Source organism: Cherax quadricarinatus, chromosome 39 (assembly GCF_038502225.1).
Source record: "Cherax quadricarinatus isolate ZL_2023a chromosome 39, ASM3850222v1, whole genome shotgun sequence".
Lineage (NCBI taxonomy): Eukaryota > Metazoa > Arthropoda > Malacostraca > Decapoda > Parastacidae > Cherax > Cherax quadricarinatus.
Genome location: NC_091330.1, coordinates 13323453 through 13342332, shown reverse-complemented (window position 1 = coordinate 13342332; position 18880 = coordinate 13323453). Strand labels below are relative to the sequence as shown.

At 38.5% G+C, this 18880-nt stretch overlaps 1 protein-coding gene across 1 annotated transcript in view; it reads left to right on the top strand.

Moving 5' to 3' along the window:
• LOC128696359 (tubulin polymerization-promoting protein ringmaker) overlaps positions 1-18465 on the top strand; it is a 77917-nt gene extending 59452 nt beyond the window's left edge. The window contains exons 4-6 of the mRNA XM_053787598.2: positions 1603-1783; positions 2379-2508; positions 13173-18465. Coding sequence (XP_053643573.2) covers positions 1603-1783; positions 2379-2508; positions 13173-13355 — 494 coding nt within the window. The 3' untranslated portion in view covers positions 13356-18465. The remainder of the gene's footprint in view (positions 1-1602; positions 1784-2378; positions 2509-13172) is intronic.
• Positions 18466-18880: the final 415 nt, after the last annotated feature.

The window sequence follows — 18880 nt, the reverse complement described above, 5'->3', positions numbered from 1 at the left end:
ACAGCAGAGTGTAATTTTGGTTCCTGTAAGCAAACACCAACAGGGGAAAACTGGGAGAGTAACATCTGAAGATCACCTGGATTACCCCTGAGGCCGCGTATATTCCACTGTAAATAGGCCACGATTGGCAATGATAAAGATACCTGAAATCCGCAGGTAAGGGTTCCTACGGACTAGAGGGGTTAGAAAAGTCCACATGCGGAGGCAGTGGAAAACGTTCAAGCAGCGAAGGAACGGTGCGCTGTGAAGAAAGGAGTTGCGCAGATGGAGTAGAGGAGAGAGAAGGAGCGGAGGGTGGATCAGTGTCCATTGATGGTTTGGTCTCTGCAATATATTCAGAGATTGCTTCAAGTGTTTCAGAATTCAGAGACGTCGTATGGGAGACAATACGGTGGACCCCTGCATAACGATCACCTCCGAATGCGACCAATTATGTAAGTGTATTTATGTAAGTACGTTTGTACGTGTATGTTTGGGGGTCTGAAATGGACTAATCTACTTCACAATATTCCTTATGGGAACAAATTCGGTCAGTACTGGCACCTGGACATACTTCTGGAGTGAAAAAATATCGTTAACCGGGGGTCCACTGTATTGGAAATGGTAGGGGGAGGATGAGTAAAGATTGGAACTGTAATGGACTGTACCAAGGTAGGGGGGGCGAAAGGGTGGAGGGAACTGGAGAAGCGTGGAAAGGGACAGAAGAGGCAGAAACCTGGGAGGTGGCAGAAGAGGAAGAAACTTGGGAGGGAACAGGGGAGGAAGGTACAGTACGACGAGGAGGGTGAACCTCTACACTTGTAACAGAGCCAGTGAGAGGGGGAGAACCAGGTACAGAGACAGGGAAGGGAAAATGAGGAGGTGGAAGATGGGTAGGAGGTGTTAACGGACCTTTTTTTGACTTTTGAGAAGTAGAGGGACGATTGGGAGGAGGTGTCATACGAGATCTCGTCGCTACTGAGGTTTGTGAGAGAGAACACGAAGAAGCAAGATCAGACTGAGACGTTGTGATGTTATGTATTATTTTAATTATTATAATTATGGGGGAGCACTAAACCCATGATGGTATGTAGGGGGACTTCATTTGCTGGCATTAATATCTGTTGTTTTGTGAAAAAAATGTTTCCTGGATTTCTTTCAGCTTTGCTTTTTCCTCACTTTACAATTGTATTATTATTATTATTATTATTATTATATTTATGGAGAAGCATTAAAAACGAAGGACTGTGCGGTGCCTGATGAATGCAAGGTAATCATGTGTAATCCTGGAAAGGGAAGGACATTACAATTGTAGTGTTGTCTCTTTATTATTTATTTACCATCATCATATTCATGAGGAACTGTTAAACCCACATGGGTCATACATCTGGTGAATGGAAGGGCTGGGCAGTAATCATATTTGATCTAAGGAAGGGGAGGGTAGTTCTAATTCCTTAGATCAAGAGCTCTTCAGCAGCATCAACACCCCCTTCCCCTCCCTTCCCCTCTTTGAAGAATCAAATAATAATGAAGATAAAACTAATGTATTGGCTAATACAGTAAACCTGTACATAAGTAAAACAAAATATTTATCTAAAACAATTTATGACCAACTGCCCACAGGCACACCCAAGGCTCTCACTCTTCGGGAGCAGTTCAGGAATTTCAGCAAGTTTGGAGACACCAAGAGTGATGGGAAAATGATCACTCTCTCACAAGCAGACAAGTGGTTCAAACAAGCAAAGGTGATTGATGGTAAAACTATCACCACTACCGACACAGCCATCACTTTCAACAGGTTCAAGTGAGTTTATGAGAAATGCAACCGAAAGAGCTACGCATTCATTTTAAATTGCAAATATTTAAAAAAAAACTACTGCCATGCATTTTTTACCTAGCCTTATAGCACTGCAAAATTATATCCCCCATATGTATTGATATACAGTAATATGATTATCAAGGATTACATATTAATGACATTAGTTGATACAGTATAGTACACAATTAGAGAATAAAAGATATGTAATACAAACTAATGCCCATATTATAAATAGCCTGATATGCACTTCAGTACAGTAGCTGTAATTATTATTATAATCAAGGGGGAAGCGCTAAACCCAGAGGATTATACAGCGCCTGGGGGGGGGATGTGGAAGGCATTCAGGCTTAATTCGGGGAACTGGAGCACAGATCCAATTCCCTAAATCAAGAGCCCCTCACCAACATCAAGGAACCTTCCTTGAGGGGTACAGTAGCTGTAAGAGTTAAACTTTAAATTATTTTTTTTACTTTTTTTTTTTTTTTTTTGTTACAAATCACTAGGTAGAATTGTTTTAGATTTTTTTATCTTTAGTATTTAGATTAGAATTTTTGTTAAAACTACTTATTCTTTCTTACAGGACAAAGAAGATTGCATTCCCAGATTTTGAGAAGTACTTGGATGAAATTGCCAAATCCAAAAAATTAGAGGCAAAAGATATCAAGACAAAATTGAAGGAATGTGGAGCACCAGGAACTTCAGGCACTACGGTGTGTATATGTGAATGAGAGAATTACGTATATTATTATTAATTTTAGAGGAGAGTGCTTAAATTATACAGCGCCTGGAGGAAAGAGAGGCAGTCAGCTTCAATCCAGTAGGAAGAACAGGTTCAGTTCCTTGCATTAGCACTAAATAACCTCCGATGTGGGGCAAGTGAATGAGTATACAGCCTCTCCTCACTTAGCGATGTACATGTACAGTACTTGTTTACCGACGCCTCAGACTAACGACGGGCTCTCTAACCAGTGTACATACCTACATAATGTATATCTGAGCTGATTTCCTCTAATCTGTTTATTACAATATAGAGTACACTGTTGTATAAACACTTAAAAATATACCAGAAATGTTATAAATGGTGCAAAGATGACATTAACCCTTTGACTGTTTCGGCCGTATATATATGTCTTATAAGCCAGTGTTTCGGACATATTTTATTTATTTATTATTATTTGGACATGATACATAGTGGTACAAAAGAAATACAGTGGTTGAGTGTACGTGCCAAAAGCCCCTTGTATGCAGAGCATTGTGGGCAGGCTTAAAATTAACTTAAGATTAACTAAGCAATGATATATTCAGTGGTAAAAATTACTTAACAAATTACAACATGAAGTATTTCAAATAAGAAGCTTTATAGTTCTACAAATTTGTAGCACAATTTATAATATAATCCGGTCAAATCAAATAAAATCAATGATTTGTAGTGCAGAAACAGGTCATATGGTCATTGGATGAGTTACTGTGCATTCAAGAGAATGGAGTAGTCTATTAGGTAATGTAATTACAAAAAAACAGTTTGATAGGGTCACAGGTTATACATTTATGAGATACAGTTCATCAGTATTTATTTAGTTGTGGGTGAGTAAGTGGTTTTTAAGAAGAGTCTTGAATTGATAAACACTACAGTATTTCTTTTATATTCACAGGTGATGAATTCCAGATTTTAGGGCCTTTTATGTGCATTGTGTTTTTACATAGTGTGAGATGGACACAAGGAACATCAAAGAGTGATCTGTGCCTTGTGTTATGGTCATGTGGTAAAGGGAAGTCTGAAGGGAGGGTTTATATCAGGGTTAAGTGTTCTATGTATTTAGTAGGTACAGTAATAAGTATGGATGCTTTGTACGGTGAGTAAGTTTAGAGTTTTGAATATTGGTGGAGTATGCTGCCTGTAGTGGGAATTTGTTATCATTCTGACTGCAGCCTTTTGTTGGGTAATTAATGGTCTGAGATGGTTTATTGTTGTTGAGCCCCATGCACAAATTCCATAGGTGAGATAGGGGTAAATGAGTGAGTTATATAGGGCCAGGAGGGCTGACTGTGGAACATAGTACCGTATCTTCGATAGTATGCTTACGGTCTTGGAGATTTTCTTGGAAATTTGTTGTATATGTGTTTGAAATTTGAGACTATTATCAAGGTGGATTCCTAAGAATTTTCCTTCTGTGAGCTTTGTGATAGATGATCTGTTTATCATTATGTTAAGAGGGACATCTGTAGTTCTGTTTCCAAACTGTATGAAGTAGGTTTTGTCAATATTGAGAGTAAGTTTGTTAATCATCATCCAGGTAGATATTTTCTGTAATTTGGTAATTACAGTATTGGCTAGCATGACTGGGCTTGGGTGAGAGAAGACGTATGTAGTGTCATCTGCAATAATTCTAACGGCTTCAAATCAAGGAGGAGAAAGCTGGTAGGCCCACATGTGAGAGAATGGGTCTGTGTGGTCATTGTGCACTGTAGGTAGTAGGTTGGTAGACAGCAACCACCCAGGGAAGTACTACCGTCCTGCCAGATGACTGTGAAACAAAAACCTGTAACTGTTTTGCATGATGGTAGGATTGCTGGTTTCTTTTTCTGTCTCATAAACACGCTAGATAACAGGGATATCTTGCTACTCCTACTTACACTTTGGTCACACTTCACAGACACGCACATGCATATATATATACATCTAGGTTTTTCTCCTTTTTCTAAATAGCTCTTGTTCTTTTTTATTTCTTCTATTGTCCATGGGGAAGTGGAAAAGAATCTTTCCTCCGTAAGCCATGCGTGTCGTATGAGGCGACTAAAATGCCGGGAGCAATGGGCTAGTAACCCCTTCTCCTGTATACATTTACTAAAAAAGAGAAGAAGAAAAACTTTATAAAACTGGGATGCTTAAATGTGCGTGGATGTAGTGCGGATGACAAGAAACAGATGATTGCTGATGTTATGAATGAAAAGAAGTTGGATGTCCTGGCTCTAAGCGAAACAAAGCTGAAGGGGGTAGGAGAGTTTCAGTGGGGGGAAATAAATGGGATTAAATCTGGAGTATCTGAGAGAGTTAGAGCAAAGGAAGGGGTAGCAGTAATGTTAAATGATCAGTTATGGAAGGAGAAAAGAGAATATGAATGTGTAAATTCAAGAATTATGTGGATTAAAGTAAAGGTTGGATGCGAGAAGTGGGTCATAATAAGCGTGTATGCACCTGGAGAAGAGAGGAATGCAGAGGAGAGAGAGAGATTTTGGGAGATGTTAAGTGAATGTATAGGAGCCTTTGAACCAAGTGAGAGAGTAATTGTGGTAGGGGACCTGAATGCTAAAGTAGGAGAAACTTTTAGAGAGGGTGTGGTAGGTAAGTTTGGGGTGCCAGGTGTAAATGATAATGGGAGCCCTTTGATTGAACTTTGTATAGAAAGGGGTTTAGTTATAGGTAATACATATTTTAAGAAAAAGAGGATAAATAAGTATACACGGTATGATGTAGGGCGAAATGACAGTAGTTTGTTGGATTATGTATTGGTAGATAAAAGACTGTTGAGTAGACTTCAGGATGTACATGTTTATAGAGGGGCCACAGATATATCAGATCACTTTCTAGTTGTAGCTACACTGAGAGTAAAAGGTAGATGGGATACAAGGAGAATAGAAGCATCAGGGAAGAGAGAGGTGAAGGTTTATAAACTAAAAGAGGAGGCAGTTAGGGTAAGATATAAACAGCTATTGGAGGATAGATGGGCTAATGAGAGCATAGGCAATGGGGTCGAAGAGGTATGGGGTAGGTTTAAAAATGTAGTGTTAGAGTGTTCAGCAGAAGTTTGTGGTTACAGGAAAGTGGGTGCAGGAGGGAAGAGGAGCGATTGGTGGAATGATGATGTAAAGAGAGTAGTAAGGGAGAAAAAGTTAGCATATGAGAAGTTTTTACAAAGTAGAAGTGATGCAAGGAGGGAAGAGTATATGGAGAAAAAGAGAGAGGTTAAGAGAGTGGTGAAGCAATGTAAAAAGAGAGCAAATGAGAGAGTGGGTGAGCTGTTATCAACAAATTTTGTTGAAAATAAGAAAAAGTTTTGGAGTGAGATTAACAAGTTAAGGAAGCCTAGAGAACAAATGGATTTGTCAGTTAAAAATAGGAGAGGAGAGTTATTAAATGGAGAGTTAGAGGTATTGGGAAGATGGAGGGAATATTTTGAGGAATTGTTAAATGTTGATGAAGATAGGGAAGCTGTGATTTCGTGTATAGGGCAAGGAGGAATAACATCTTGTAGGAGTGAGGAAGAGCCAGTTGTGAGTGTGGGGGAAGTTCGTGAGGCAGTAGGTAAAATGAAAGGGGGTAAGGCAGCCGGGATTGATGGGATAAAGATAGAAATGTTAAAAGCAGGTGGGGATATAGTTTTGGAGTGGTTGGTGCAATTATTTAATAAATGTATGGAAGAGGGTAAGGTACCTAGGGATTGGCAGAGAGCATGCATAGTTCCTTTGTATAAAGGCAAAGGGGATAAAAGAGAGTGCAAAAATTATAGGGGGATAAGTCTGTTGAGTGTACCTGGTAAAGTGTATGGTAGAGTTATAATTGAAAGAATTAAGAGTAAGACGGAGAATAGGATAGCAGATGAACAAGGAGGCTTTAGGAAAGGTAGGGGGTGTGTGGACCAGGTGTTTACAGTGAAACATATAAGTGAACAGTATTTAGATAAGGCTAAAGAGGTCTTTGTGGCATTTATGGATTTGGAAAAGGCGTATGACAGGGTGGATAGGGGGGCAATGTGGCAGATGTTGCAAGTGTATGGTGTAGGAGGTAGGTTACTGAAAGCAGTGAAGAGTTTTTACGAGGATAGTGAGGCTCAAGTTAGAGTATGTAGAAAAGAGGGAAATTTTTTCCCAGTAAAAGTAGGCCTTAGACAAGGATGTGTGATGTCACCGTGGTTGTTTAATATATTTATAGATGGGGTTGTAAGAGAAGTAAATGCGAGGGTCTTGGCAAGAGGCGTGGAGTTAAAAGATAAAGAATCACACACAGGGTGGGAGTTGTCACAGCTGCTCTTTGCTGATGACACTGTGCTCTTGGGAGATTCTGAAGAGAAGCTGCAGAGATTGGTGGATGAATTTGGTAGGGTGTGCAAAAGAAGAAAATTAAAGGTGAATACAGGAAAGAGTAAGGTTATGAGGATAACAAAAAGATTAGGTGATGAAAGATTGAATATCAGATTGGAGGGAGAGAGTATGGAGGAGGTGAACGTATTCAGATATTTGGGAGTGGACGTGTCAGCGGATGGGTCTATGAAAGATGAGGTGAATCATAGAATTGATGAGGGAAAAAGAGTGAGTGGTGCACTTAGGAGTCTGTGGAGACAGAGAACTTTGTCCTTGGAGGCAAAGAGGGGAATGTATGAGAGTATAGTTTTACCAACGCTCTTATATGGGTGTGAAGCATGGGTGATGAATGTTGCAGCGAGGAGAAGGCTGGAGGCAGTGGAGATGTCATGTCTGAGGGCAATGTGTGGTGTGAATATAATGCAGAGAATTCGTAGTTTGGAAGTTAGGAGGAGGTGCGGGATTACCAAAACTGTTGTCCAGAGGGCTGAGGAAGGGTTGTTGAGGTGGTTCGGACATGTAGAGAGAATGGAGCGAAACAGAATAACTTCAAGAGTGTATCAGTCTGTAGTGGAAGGAAGGCGGGGTAGGGGTCGGCCTAGGAAGGGTTGGAGGGAGGGGGTAAAGGAGGTTTTGTGTGCGAGGGGCTTGGACTTCCAGCAGGCATGCGTGAGCGTGTTTGATAGGAGTGAATGGAGACAAATGGTTTTTAATACTTGACGTGCTGTTGGAGTGTGAGCAAAGTAACATTTATGAAGGGATTCAGGGAAACCGGCAGGCCGGACTTGAGTCCTGGAGATGGGAAGTACAGTGCCTGCACTCTGAAGGAGGGGTGTTAATGTTGCAGTTTAAAAACTGTAGTGTAAAGCACCCTTCTGGCAAGACAGTGATGGAGTGAATGATGGTGAAAGTTTTTCTTTTTCGGGCCACCCTGCCTTGGTGGGAATCGGCCAGTGTGATAATAATAAAAATAAAAAAATAAAAAAAACCTGCAGCACACAGTGCATGAGAGAAAAAAAACTCTGACCGTGTTTTTGGATTAAAACGCTGACTTTGAGGTGTATTTCCTATAGTGTTTATGGTTGTATTCTCGTTTTCTTGGTCTCATTTGATAGAATGGAAAACATATTACAGAAATAGAGATGACTGATTAGTTTCACGATGAAAACGACCTTGAAATTGAGTTCAAAGTAGCGGAAATGTTCGATTTTTACCAATGTTCAAGAGTGAGCAAATCACACCACACATCCAATATACGTCAACTGGGGAGTCTAATATTCTTTCACTCGTGCACTGATATTATTTATACCATTTTTACAATAATGCAGTAGTCTGCATAACAGTAAATCTATTTTTTGTGTGAATACAAAATCAAAATAGAAAGCAAGAGTAATATAAGAGGGGCCTGGAGACATGACTGATGAACAGAGGATATGTTATTTTAGTGCCAAGAATATCTGCATTGTTTATTCTTGACCCTATTTTGAAATTGGCATCTTCTTTAATTTGCGTAAAATTGGCCAAATTGCCAATTTCTGATCACTTTATTGGGCAGTTGAAATCGGTAAATAGGCAGTTTCTTGTACTCAATTGATAGAAAAATGGAGTTCTAAAGAAATAGCTATGAGTTTGGTCGACTGGAACAATGGAATTGGCCGAAAATAGGGCTCAAAGTCGACGAAATCGCCAATGCGTATATATTGCCAAGATCGCTAACTTTGCGGGAGCGTAATTCGGTAAGTTTTCAATCAAATTTCGTACTTTTGGTGTCATTACCATCGGGAAAAGATTCTCTATCATTTCATAAGATTTTTTTTTTTTTTTTTCCCCAAAAATTTTTCGACACCAGGATTTGGGGGTTGCAACAGTCAAAGGGTTAAAACAGTATCAAATTATTATAATCAAAAAAAGAAGCATCAAAGATGGTTGACACAAACCCACTACCACTATAGTATGCTCCTCACTTAATGATAAATTTGTTTAGTGACGTGGTCTTAGAATGGAACTCCATCGTTAAGTGAGGAGAGGCTGTACAATATTTTTGAGTTATATACAGTACGTATATGTAACCGACCCCTCAACGAGGGTACTTTGATGCTGGTGGGGGCACTTAATCCAGGAAATTGAATGTCTCCTCTCTTTCCATGCATCAACCCTGATTGCCTCTCATTACCCCAGGTACTGTATGACCTCTGTGGGTTTAGAGCTTATCCTATTTTTAATAATAATAATAATCTCCATGAATGAGTGGAGAAGCATCCTTCCTCCGTAAGCCATGCGTGTCGTAAGAGGCAACTAAAATGCCAGGAGCAAGGGGCTAGTAACCCCTTCTCCTGTATAGATTACTGAATGTGAAAAGAAGAAAAACTTTTGTTTCTTCTTTTTTGGGTCATGCTGCCTTGGTGGGAGATGACCAGTGTGTTAAAAATGTCGTAACGAAACCTACATACATACTGTATGAAATTACAGTGTAATTGTCTATTACTGTCTTCATTACTTGCCTTAGGACTAAATGTTGCATGCTTGTGTATGAAGCCAGACACAGATAAATAGATTAAAATTAAACTTTTGCGGATTCCCTCTCACATAGGCCTGCAGGAGCATGGTAGTCAGTGACTTGGCTCAGCAGTAAACAAAACAGAATGCTGAATATAATTTTGGTTTCTCAAAGAGAAGCTTCAAAACCATTGTTAGAGAAGAACTGGTGAATGAATTTGAAGAACAGAATAAACAGGAACTAGCAGTTCCATTTCCCATTATAATAAAATGTCTGAAGTAAAACATTTCTAGAGAAAGCTACAAGATCAGCAGATTACAAGATGCTGTCACTGCTGGACTAAGGCTGAACTGTAAGCATCCATTCCCTCAAGGTTTCTTGAGGTTGGTAAAGGGCTCTTGGTTGGAGGAATTGGACGTGTCCTTCTCTTTCTTGGATTGAGCCTGATTGCTTCAAATTCAGCAAGACCTGTATGATCTCTTTGGGTTTAGTGCTTCTCCTTAAATATAACATATCTGACAGTTCAATTTGTATGGAGATGTCAACCACATATGTAGTATGTGGACAGAAACTAGGTCATACACAGACATTATATTTCAGAATGTGAACAAGTTTTTTTTTTATTTATTAACACATCAGCCGTTTCCCACCAAGGCAGGGTGGCCCGAAAAAGAAAAACTTTCATCATCACTCATTCCATCACTGTCTTGCCAGAGGCATGCTTACACTACAGTTGTAGAACTGCAACATTAATACCCCTTGTTCAGAGTGCCAGCACTGTACTTCCCATCTCTCGTAATTAAGTCCAGCCTGACTCACGAAATCGTAATGACACGATTGCAAACAAACCATACCACGGACGGGGATAGAACCAGCCTGCTGGTTTCCCTGACTCCCTTCATGTTACCTTGCTTACATTCCAACAGCATGTCAGGTCCTAAAAACCATTTGTCTCTATTCACTCCTATCTAACACACTCACACACGCTTGCTGGAAGTCCGAGCCCCACGCACACAAAGCTTCCTTTACCCCCTCCCTCCAACCTTTCCTAGACCGACCCCTACCCTGCCTTCCCTCCACTACAGATTTATACACTCTCGAAGTCATTCTATTTCGTTCCATCCTCTCTACATGTCCAAACCCTCTCAATAACCCCTCCTCAGCCCTCTGGATAATAGTTTTGGTAATCCCACACCTCCTCCTAATCTCCAAACTAGGGATTCTCTCCATTATATTCACACCACACATTGCCGTCAGACATGACATTGCCACTGCCTCCAGCCTTCTTGTTGCAACATTCACAACCCATGCCTCACACCCATACAAGAGCGTTGGTATAACTATACTCTCATACATCCCCTCTGCTTTCATGGACAAAGTTCTTTGTCTCCACAGACTCCTCAGTGCACCACTCACCTTTTTCCCCTCATTAATTCTATGATTCACCTCATCCTTCATAGACCCATCTGCTGACACATCCACTCCCAAATATCTGAACACATTCACAACCTCCATACCCTCTCCCTCCAATCTCATGTCCAATCTTCTGTTAACTAATTTTTTTTTGTTATCCTCATCACCTTACTCTTTTCTATATTCACTTTTAATTTCCTTCTTTTGCATACCCTACCAAACTTATCAACCAACCTCTGCAGCTTCTCTTCAGAATCCCCCAAAAGCACAGTGTCATCAGCAAAGAGCAACTGTGACAACTCCCACTTTGTTAGATTCTTTATCTTTTAACCCCACACCTCTTGCCACCACCCGAGCATTCACTTCTCTTAGAACTCCATCTATAAATATATTGAACAACCATGGTGACATGACACATTCCTGTCTAAGGCCTACTTTCACTGGGAAATAATCTCCCTCTTGCGTACATACTCTAACCTGAGCCTCACTATCCTCGTAAAAACTTTTCACCGCTTTCAGTAACCTACCTCCTATTTCATACATTTGCAACATCTGCCACATTGCCCCCCTATCCACCCTATCATATGCCCTGTCATATGCCTTTTCCTTTATACAAAGGAACTATGAATGCTCTCTGCCAATCCCTAGGTACTTTACTCTCATACATTTATTAAATAAAAACACTAACCACTCCAAAACTATATCCCCACCTGCCATTAACATTTCTATCTTTATCTCATCAATCCCAGCTGCTTTACCCCCTTTCATTCTATTCACTGCCCCATGCACCTCCCCCACACTCAACTGGTTCTTCCTCACTCCTATAAGATGTTATTTCTCCTTGCCATATACACGAAATCACAGTTTCCCTATCTTCATCAACATTTAACTATTCCTCAAAATATTCCCTCCATCTTCCCGATACCTCTAACTCTCCATTTAATAACTCTCCTCTCCTATTTTTAACTAACAAATCCGTTCTTTCCCTAGGCTTTCTCAACTTATTAATCTCACTCCAAAACTTTTTCTTATTTTCAACAAAAATTGTTGATAACATCTCACCCACCCTCTCATTCGCTCTCTTTTTACATTGCTTCACCACTCTCTTAACCCTTAAACGGTCCAAACGTATATACAGTATACGTTCTCTTGCGTAGCGCCCCAAACGTACATATACGTTTCATTTGTCATTTATTCAACATTGGCACGATAGACCTGAGTCACCTAGACATGAGAGAATGGGTGTGTGCACTCAGTGTGTGCCATATGAAAAAAAAATTGGGGATGCCTGGGTACCACATGCTCTTTTTTCCTATAAAAAAAACGATTGTTTTTTCTCAAAATATTCAGGGGCACTGCAAAGGTGAATGTATATATACGTTTGGACCGTTTAAGGGTTAATCTCTCTTTTTCTCTCCATATACTCCTCCCTCCTGCATCACTTTTACTTTGTACAAACCTCTCATATGCTAACTTTTTCTCTCTTACTACTTTACATCATCAATCCACCAGTCGCTCTTCTTCTCTCCTGCACCCACTTTCCTATAACCACAAACTTCTGCTGAACACTCTAACACTATATTCTTAAACTTATCCCATACATCTTCTACCCCATTGCCTATACTCTCAGTAGCCCATCTGTCTTCCAACAGTTGTGTATATCTTACCCTAACTGCCTCCTCCTTTAGTTTATAAAGCCTCACTTTTCTCTTACTTGCTGTTTCCATTCTCTTTGTATCCCATCTACCTTTTACTCTCACTGTAGCTACAACTAAAAGGTGATCTGATATATCTGTGGCCCCTCTATAAACATGTAAATCCTGAAGTCTACCCAACAGTCTTGTATCTATCTATATATAGTCCAACAAATTACTGTCATTTCACCTTACATCATATCTTGTATATTTATTTATCCTCTTTTTCTTAAAATGTGTGTTACCTATAACCAAACCCCTTTCTATACAAAGTTCAATCAAATGCTCCCTGTTATCATTTACACCTGGCACCTCAAACTTACCTACCACACCCTCTCTAAATGCTTCTACTTTAGCATTTAGGTCCCCTACCACAAGTATTACAAATTACAGGTTTGGTACTTAAAATTTGATTATATTATTATTATTGCAATTAAAAATTTATATTTCAATTCTTCAAAATTTTTACACAAGCATTAAATTTGTACATATTATTATTATTTGTTGTAATGGTATTAGTAGTAATGTACAGTATTATGCATTAAATATAGCATGTGTCATCACAGGTATCAATAGCTTGCCGGATGCTCACCCTGTAAGCCATGTGCAGTCTCTGTAGTTAGAAATTTAGTGCAATATACTATATAGTTCATAGGAAAGTAAGTAATAACCATACTCTTTCACAAAGCAGAATGTGGTCAAGAGCAGTGCTGTTGATCGCCTCACTGATACCAAGAAGTTCACTGGCTCTCACAAGCTGCGATTTGACTCAGCCGGCCGGGGTAAGGGTATATCTGGCCGCAAGGATACTCCTGATACTTCTGGTTATGTGGCTGGCTACAAAAATAAAAACACCTATGACAAGAGCCATTAGAAAATTTATGATAACTGTGTCAAAACTTAATGAGAAAGACTCCTAAATATCTTATGACCAGAAATCATAAAAGCCCTCAACAAGATTCATTTATATCTGTAATGTTACACCAGCCACCGGTTGTCTCTAATTACTAGTTGTCATTTATATATTTTGCAACATACTGTAACTCTTGATACGATGTAAACACACACGAGTTTTTTTTTTTTATATATATTACTGAATGTACCCTATGTGCATCCTGCCTTGTATGCTCCATACAATGTTTTGGGCTACAAGACTGCGTAGTGGCTGTAGCCTCAATAAATTCTTGCATATTTAAAAGCTAATTGGTAATACTGTGTTACATTGTAAGTGGAATAATTTCCAGAAGCAATTATACTTGCTGTAAATTATTAACTTACATAACTTAAAGTTTTTCAGCATTTCAAATTACAGTAGAACATTGATTAACACAGTTACATTCCTGAAAATAGCATGTAAATAAAAAATTGTGTACAATGAACTTGAGAATTTGTAGGAAAAATAGCTGGAGGATGTGAAGCATTATATATAATACAATACTTTTAGCTACAAAGATTACATATCTAATATTTCTTACCTTAAATTCTGGTTGCTGGTGTATGTTGTTGATTTTGAAAGGAGTGAAGAGGGATGGTGTGGCTGTACTGGGCTGTGATCATTGACTAGGATTGTTGCACTGATATCAATGCAGTGTTTTCATTAAGTGATGGTTGTATTGGAGTACTGAGGTATTGTTTAATGCATCTTTGGTCTTTTTACCCTGCAGTACTTTATGTACCTGACAGTAAGACATCGTTAGCTGCTCCAGACCCCCACTTTAGAACAGTGCTTCTCGATGTGTTCAGGTCTTGTTCAGTGAAAGTCTACTAATTTAGTAACAACATGGAACTACTTGTGTAACTGCTACAATGTTAACTGTTTTTCTGTGGGTTCTTCATTTTTTATCTGCCTCCTTTATATCTGGGCATTGAACTTTGCCAAAATTTCTTCTGGACTTTTCTTTCTCATCATCTAAAAACTCATTCACATCCTCTTCCTCCTTATCTTCAGAGCCCTCACCCGGCAATCTCCTTGCCAGCTAAACAATTTCCTGGACCTTGCTCTCAGCTGAGAAAAAGCCTGTGAAATTGTTCTCCACATTTGGCCATAATTTTCCCCATTCTGCATTTAATGTTGATTTGGGGACTTCATTCCATGCACTTATGATGTAATTGATGACATCTGCAAAGTTGAATTTACACCAGAAGTCTGGAACTCCAAGCTCTGAGTCATCATCCATTGCTTCAGTGAGTTTCAGCATCACTTTTTGTGTATAGTCCTCAATCCAGTGGTTGTATTAAAGATGTTGCATTTGGTGGTAAAAACTTTTACATGTGGATGCAGCTCTTCCAAGAGTTTTGGATAAGTACGGGAATCAAGAATGAAGAAAACTTTGAATGCAAGATTCTTGCTGCACAAGTAAAAAATGACTTCTGGAACAAAATGATGCTTAAAACCATCAATAAAGTTTGACCTCCAAATAACTGGCAATGCAGCTTTGTCTAAACATTTCAAAACACCAAGAGTCTTGGGGCTGTAAATAAGCATGGGCTTACACTTAAAACCTCTTGATGCACATTACCACTGCATTCTCCTCTTGCTGGATGACGTAAGTTCTCGAAGTATCAGCATTAAACACTTCTTGTGGCTCACAGCCACCCTCAGATTTCTTCTGGTTCAGTAGGGAAATTTCTTGCAGCCATGTGATCAGTAGAAACACCAGAAAATGTAATATTTTGCAACTAATTGTGCAATTTGATTATGGAGAACCAGCTGGTACTAGAGCACTCTGGTTAAGGACTTCCTTCATCACACATTTTTATGGTACTCTAATGCTTTTTTCCTTTATCTTTATGATGGCTTAGCGCTTCTTTTTGATAATAATAATTTATCTTGATGAAAAGTGATGTACTATTCTTGGATTTCTGTTCAATCCACTTTCAATAATTTCTCCATCTTTTTCAGTTGTTATTACAATCAAAACTAAGCGCTAAACCCACCAGGGTCATACAGCACTGCAGAATTGGATGTGCTAATGATGAAATATGAGATCAGAGACTAGTGAGGGTTAGGATTATGCAAGAGGCAGAGTTAGTTAGGGTAATCAGTGTAATAAATCAAGCAGTTGCTGATAAAATGTTAAAAAAGGAGTCTATGTCAAAGGTGGGGCTTTCAGATGCTGTGACCTATGCACCATTTGTTTCAGAAAGTCACAACCTGGGTTATTTACTGGACAAGCTAAGGATCTTCAACTTATTCTTTTTAATTGTGGAAATTGATGCCGTGTTCAGACCATAGGCTTGCGCTGTCTCCATCATATACACCACTTTGAAGCTTATTTAAGATATTGATTTTCTTCAAAACCCCAAGACTTACGCTTTTATGGTTCTTTGCACTTCCAGCATCACTCATTTCTCTTGGGTGCCATGTTACTATCCAGAGATGGAATGAGATAAGGAAAAGATCAAAAATTAATTCACTAACACAGGCTGAGTATAGTATGAGACATGTATACAGGAACAACTGATGTGTGCATTGTGACTAAGCCTCTCCCTGTAGGCTTGCTGCAAGACAGAGGGGTAGAGATCCCACAGCATGCCATATTTTCTACTAAATTTACTGCGCTAAATGATACATATGGATGCTCAATGAGATAAAAAAAAAAATGGGTGGGGGGGGGGTGTTAATAAATCACGTGTTAATTGATGGTCTACTGTACATTATATTTTACTTATACCTAAAAATACAATTTTGTTTGGTACTGGGTTAATTTCAGTATATCAGATATATGCTGTTTACATTTCAGATCTGTAGCACATCATGACTTGTTAACAAACAAAGAATATTCTGTATATTTTTCAGTCTCAGGAGAAATTAACAGTAACGCATTTCTGAATACAGTACAGTACTGTACTTTTATTATTATACCGGGTATCAGGGTGTGACGGGTACAAAATCTCCATATATGTTATGTTTAGCTCTAAATTAGGTAAGTGTTAAAAGTCTTTAATATCTTGAGGCTGCTTTAGAGCAAGGGTAATACTGTAATAAGCTCCATGTGTCACCGAGCTGCAGAATAGTGACATATTAGCTCCAGTTGGTATTGTGAGTGTGCACTAATAATTTCACTCTTAAGATGATGAGTGTGCTCTGACTAGTAGTTGTTTGGAATTTCAAATAAAAATTTTCATTTCAAGGTGCCTAAATGTAATTTTTCCATGAAGATTTTCATAAGCATTAGTTTAGTTTGTGGATATGCTGTTATTTCATAGGACATACTGTACTTAATGCTGTTAAACTAGCATGTTGTACCAAATATTGTATCTAACAGTATCTGGCAATGCAGTATAGTCATTCAAAATTCCACATAGTACTCCACATAATATGTGGAGTACTATGTTCACATCTTTCCCACACACATGAAAGAAAATCTTAGCTTTAATACTGTAAAGGAAATTCTTATTCTCTCCTTTATCAACCCACAAGCTTATGTGTATGTGTACATGTGTGGATACTGCATTGTTATTTGGAGACTGTTATTAAAAAGTGAGAAGTGTCAGGTAATCCAAATTTTTGGACTATTTAAGATTCTAGTGTTATAGTTCTATTATTCATTTAAGTGTATTACTTAAAAGAACTTGAAAGTTAACACAATTTCACTAAATATTTTTTCTGCCTTTGTCACATTTATGTTTGAGAACTATTTAAAGAATGTTTTACTTCAGCAATTCCTGTATACATGACACCACATTATACTTGTCAGAAAATATCAGTACTGTAATTCAGTAATGTATTCAATGAGAAGTGACTGATACCTACTTGTAAGACACTTTTCACAACCTGATGCTTCATTTCCACTTTACAAGCTACTCATGTCAGATACTGACCACCACAAACTAAAGTACAAGAACACCTACTAGTTACCCATCCCTTGACATAGCACTGGGTCAGACATGTCAACCACTTGTGAACATCGTATTTTACCTTAGAAGCCACAACGCTTTAGCATCACACCTGAGTTTTAATTTACTGTATAACTTTTCTTTTTATGAAATGCTTTTCTTGTATTAGGCTGTTGAACATTTTAGGTTACAGGAGAATTTCGGCATGGTGAACTGACAGTTATGTATCCCAAATTTACAAGGCCATATAGATTGTAAAATATAGCCTGCTGAAGCTAATATATGACACCTGCGAATGGGTAACTTGCCCATTGTTATGATGACTAACAGCCTTTGCTGCATTTTACTTAATTTAAATGGTCTTATTTAGATTCCATGGCATGTGCCATGTACATCAAGACAAGTTAATAGAGGAAAAAACTGCTTGCTTTATTAGATAAAAGTGAGCATTCACTATTTATTGGATGAACTGATAACACTGACATTCAAAGAGAAAAATAATTTACACACATGAAAATATTTGTTTAGGATAAATAGCAGACCAGAACATATATACAATATTATAGGAGAATGCTATATTAGTCTAACAATGGCACAAATAAGTCTGACAGCCACAGCTGGGATAGCCTCACACACCATTATTACACTATTCCGGCATGTTCTCAACCTCTGGCTCTATTTCAGCATCCCGTGTTCTCCTGTTGTAGTTTACTAGACGTGTTATGGCTTTAATTTACAATGAATAGCAAACCACACAGATTGTGATATATATTTGATCTCATGACTTTTGCTGCATTTGACATTAAAGTTCTAATATAATATGTAGATGTATGTCATCTATTGAGCCCAGTGTTGGTCAGCTATAGTGTGGTAGCTTTTGATTTCCCAGGGCAGAGGGTTGTCAAAATATTTTTACTTGCTGTGCTAATTACAGTATTGAGTGTGGTAGAGATGTAGGTTGGCGTGATCACCACCACAACCATTATGTATGATATTTTTGCACTTGGTAATCACTGCCAGCTGTTGTCACTCAAGTCCTTTGTTTATTCATGTAATATTTTTCATTTTAAACGAGTTTAAAATTCTGATTACATGAATATATGAATGTAGCTAACAACGGACATATAATAAAAAATTTAATCCTGCTAGTTTATTTTTAATCCATTTTCTCAAATAAATCATATTTAACCCTTTCAGGGTCACCAGGCCCTCTCCCAGACTTGTTCTCAGGGTCACCAAATTTAAAAAAAAAAATTTTTTTTTCTAATGAAAAGATAGAGAACATTTTCCCGATCATAATGACACCAAAAGTATGAAATTTGATGGAAAACTTACAGAATTATGCTCTCACGAAGTTAGCGGTCTCGACGATGTTTACGCATCGGCAATTTTGCCCACTTTGAGCCCTATTTTCGGCCAATTCCAGTATACTAGTTGACGAAGATCATAACTATTTTGCTACAACTCCATTTTTTCTATCGAATGAGTACAAGAAACCACCCATTTACTGATTTCAACTATCCAATAAAGTGGTCAGAATTTAGCAATTTTGCTAATTTC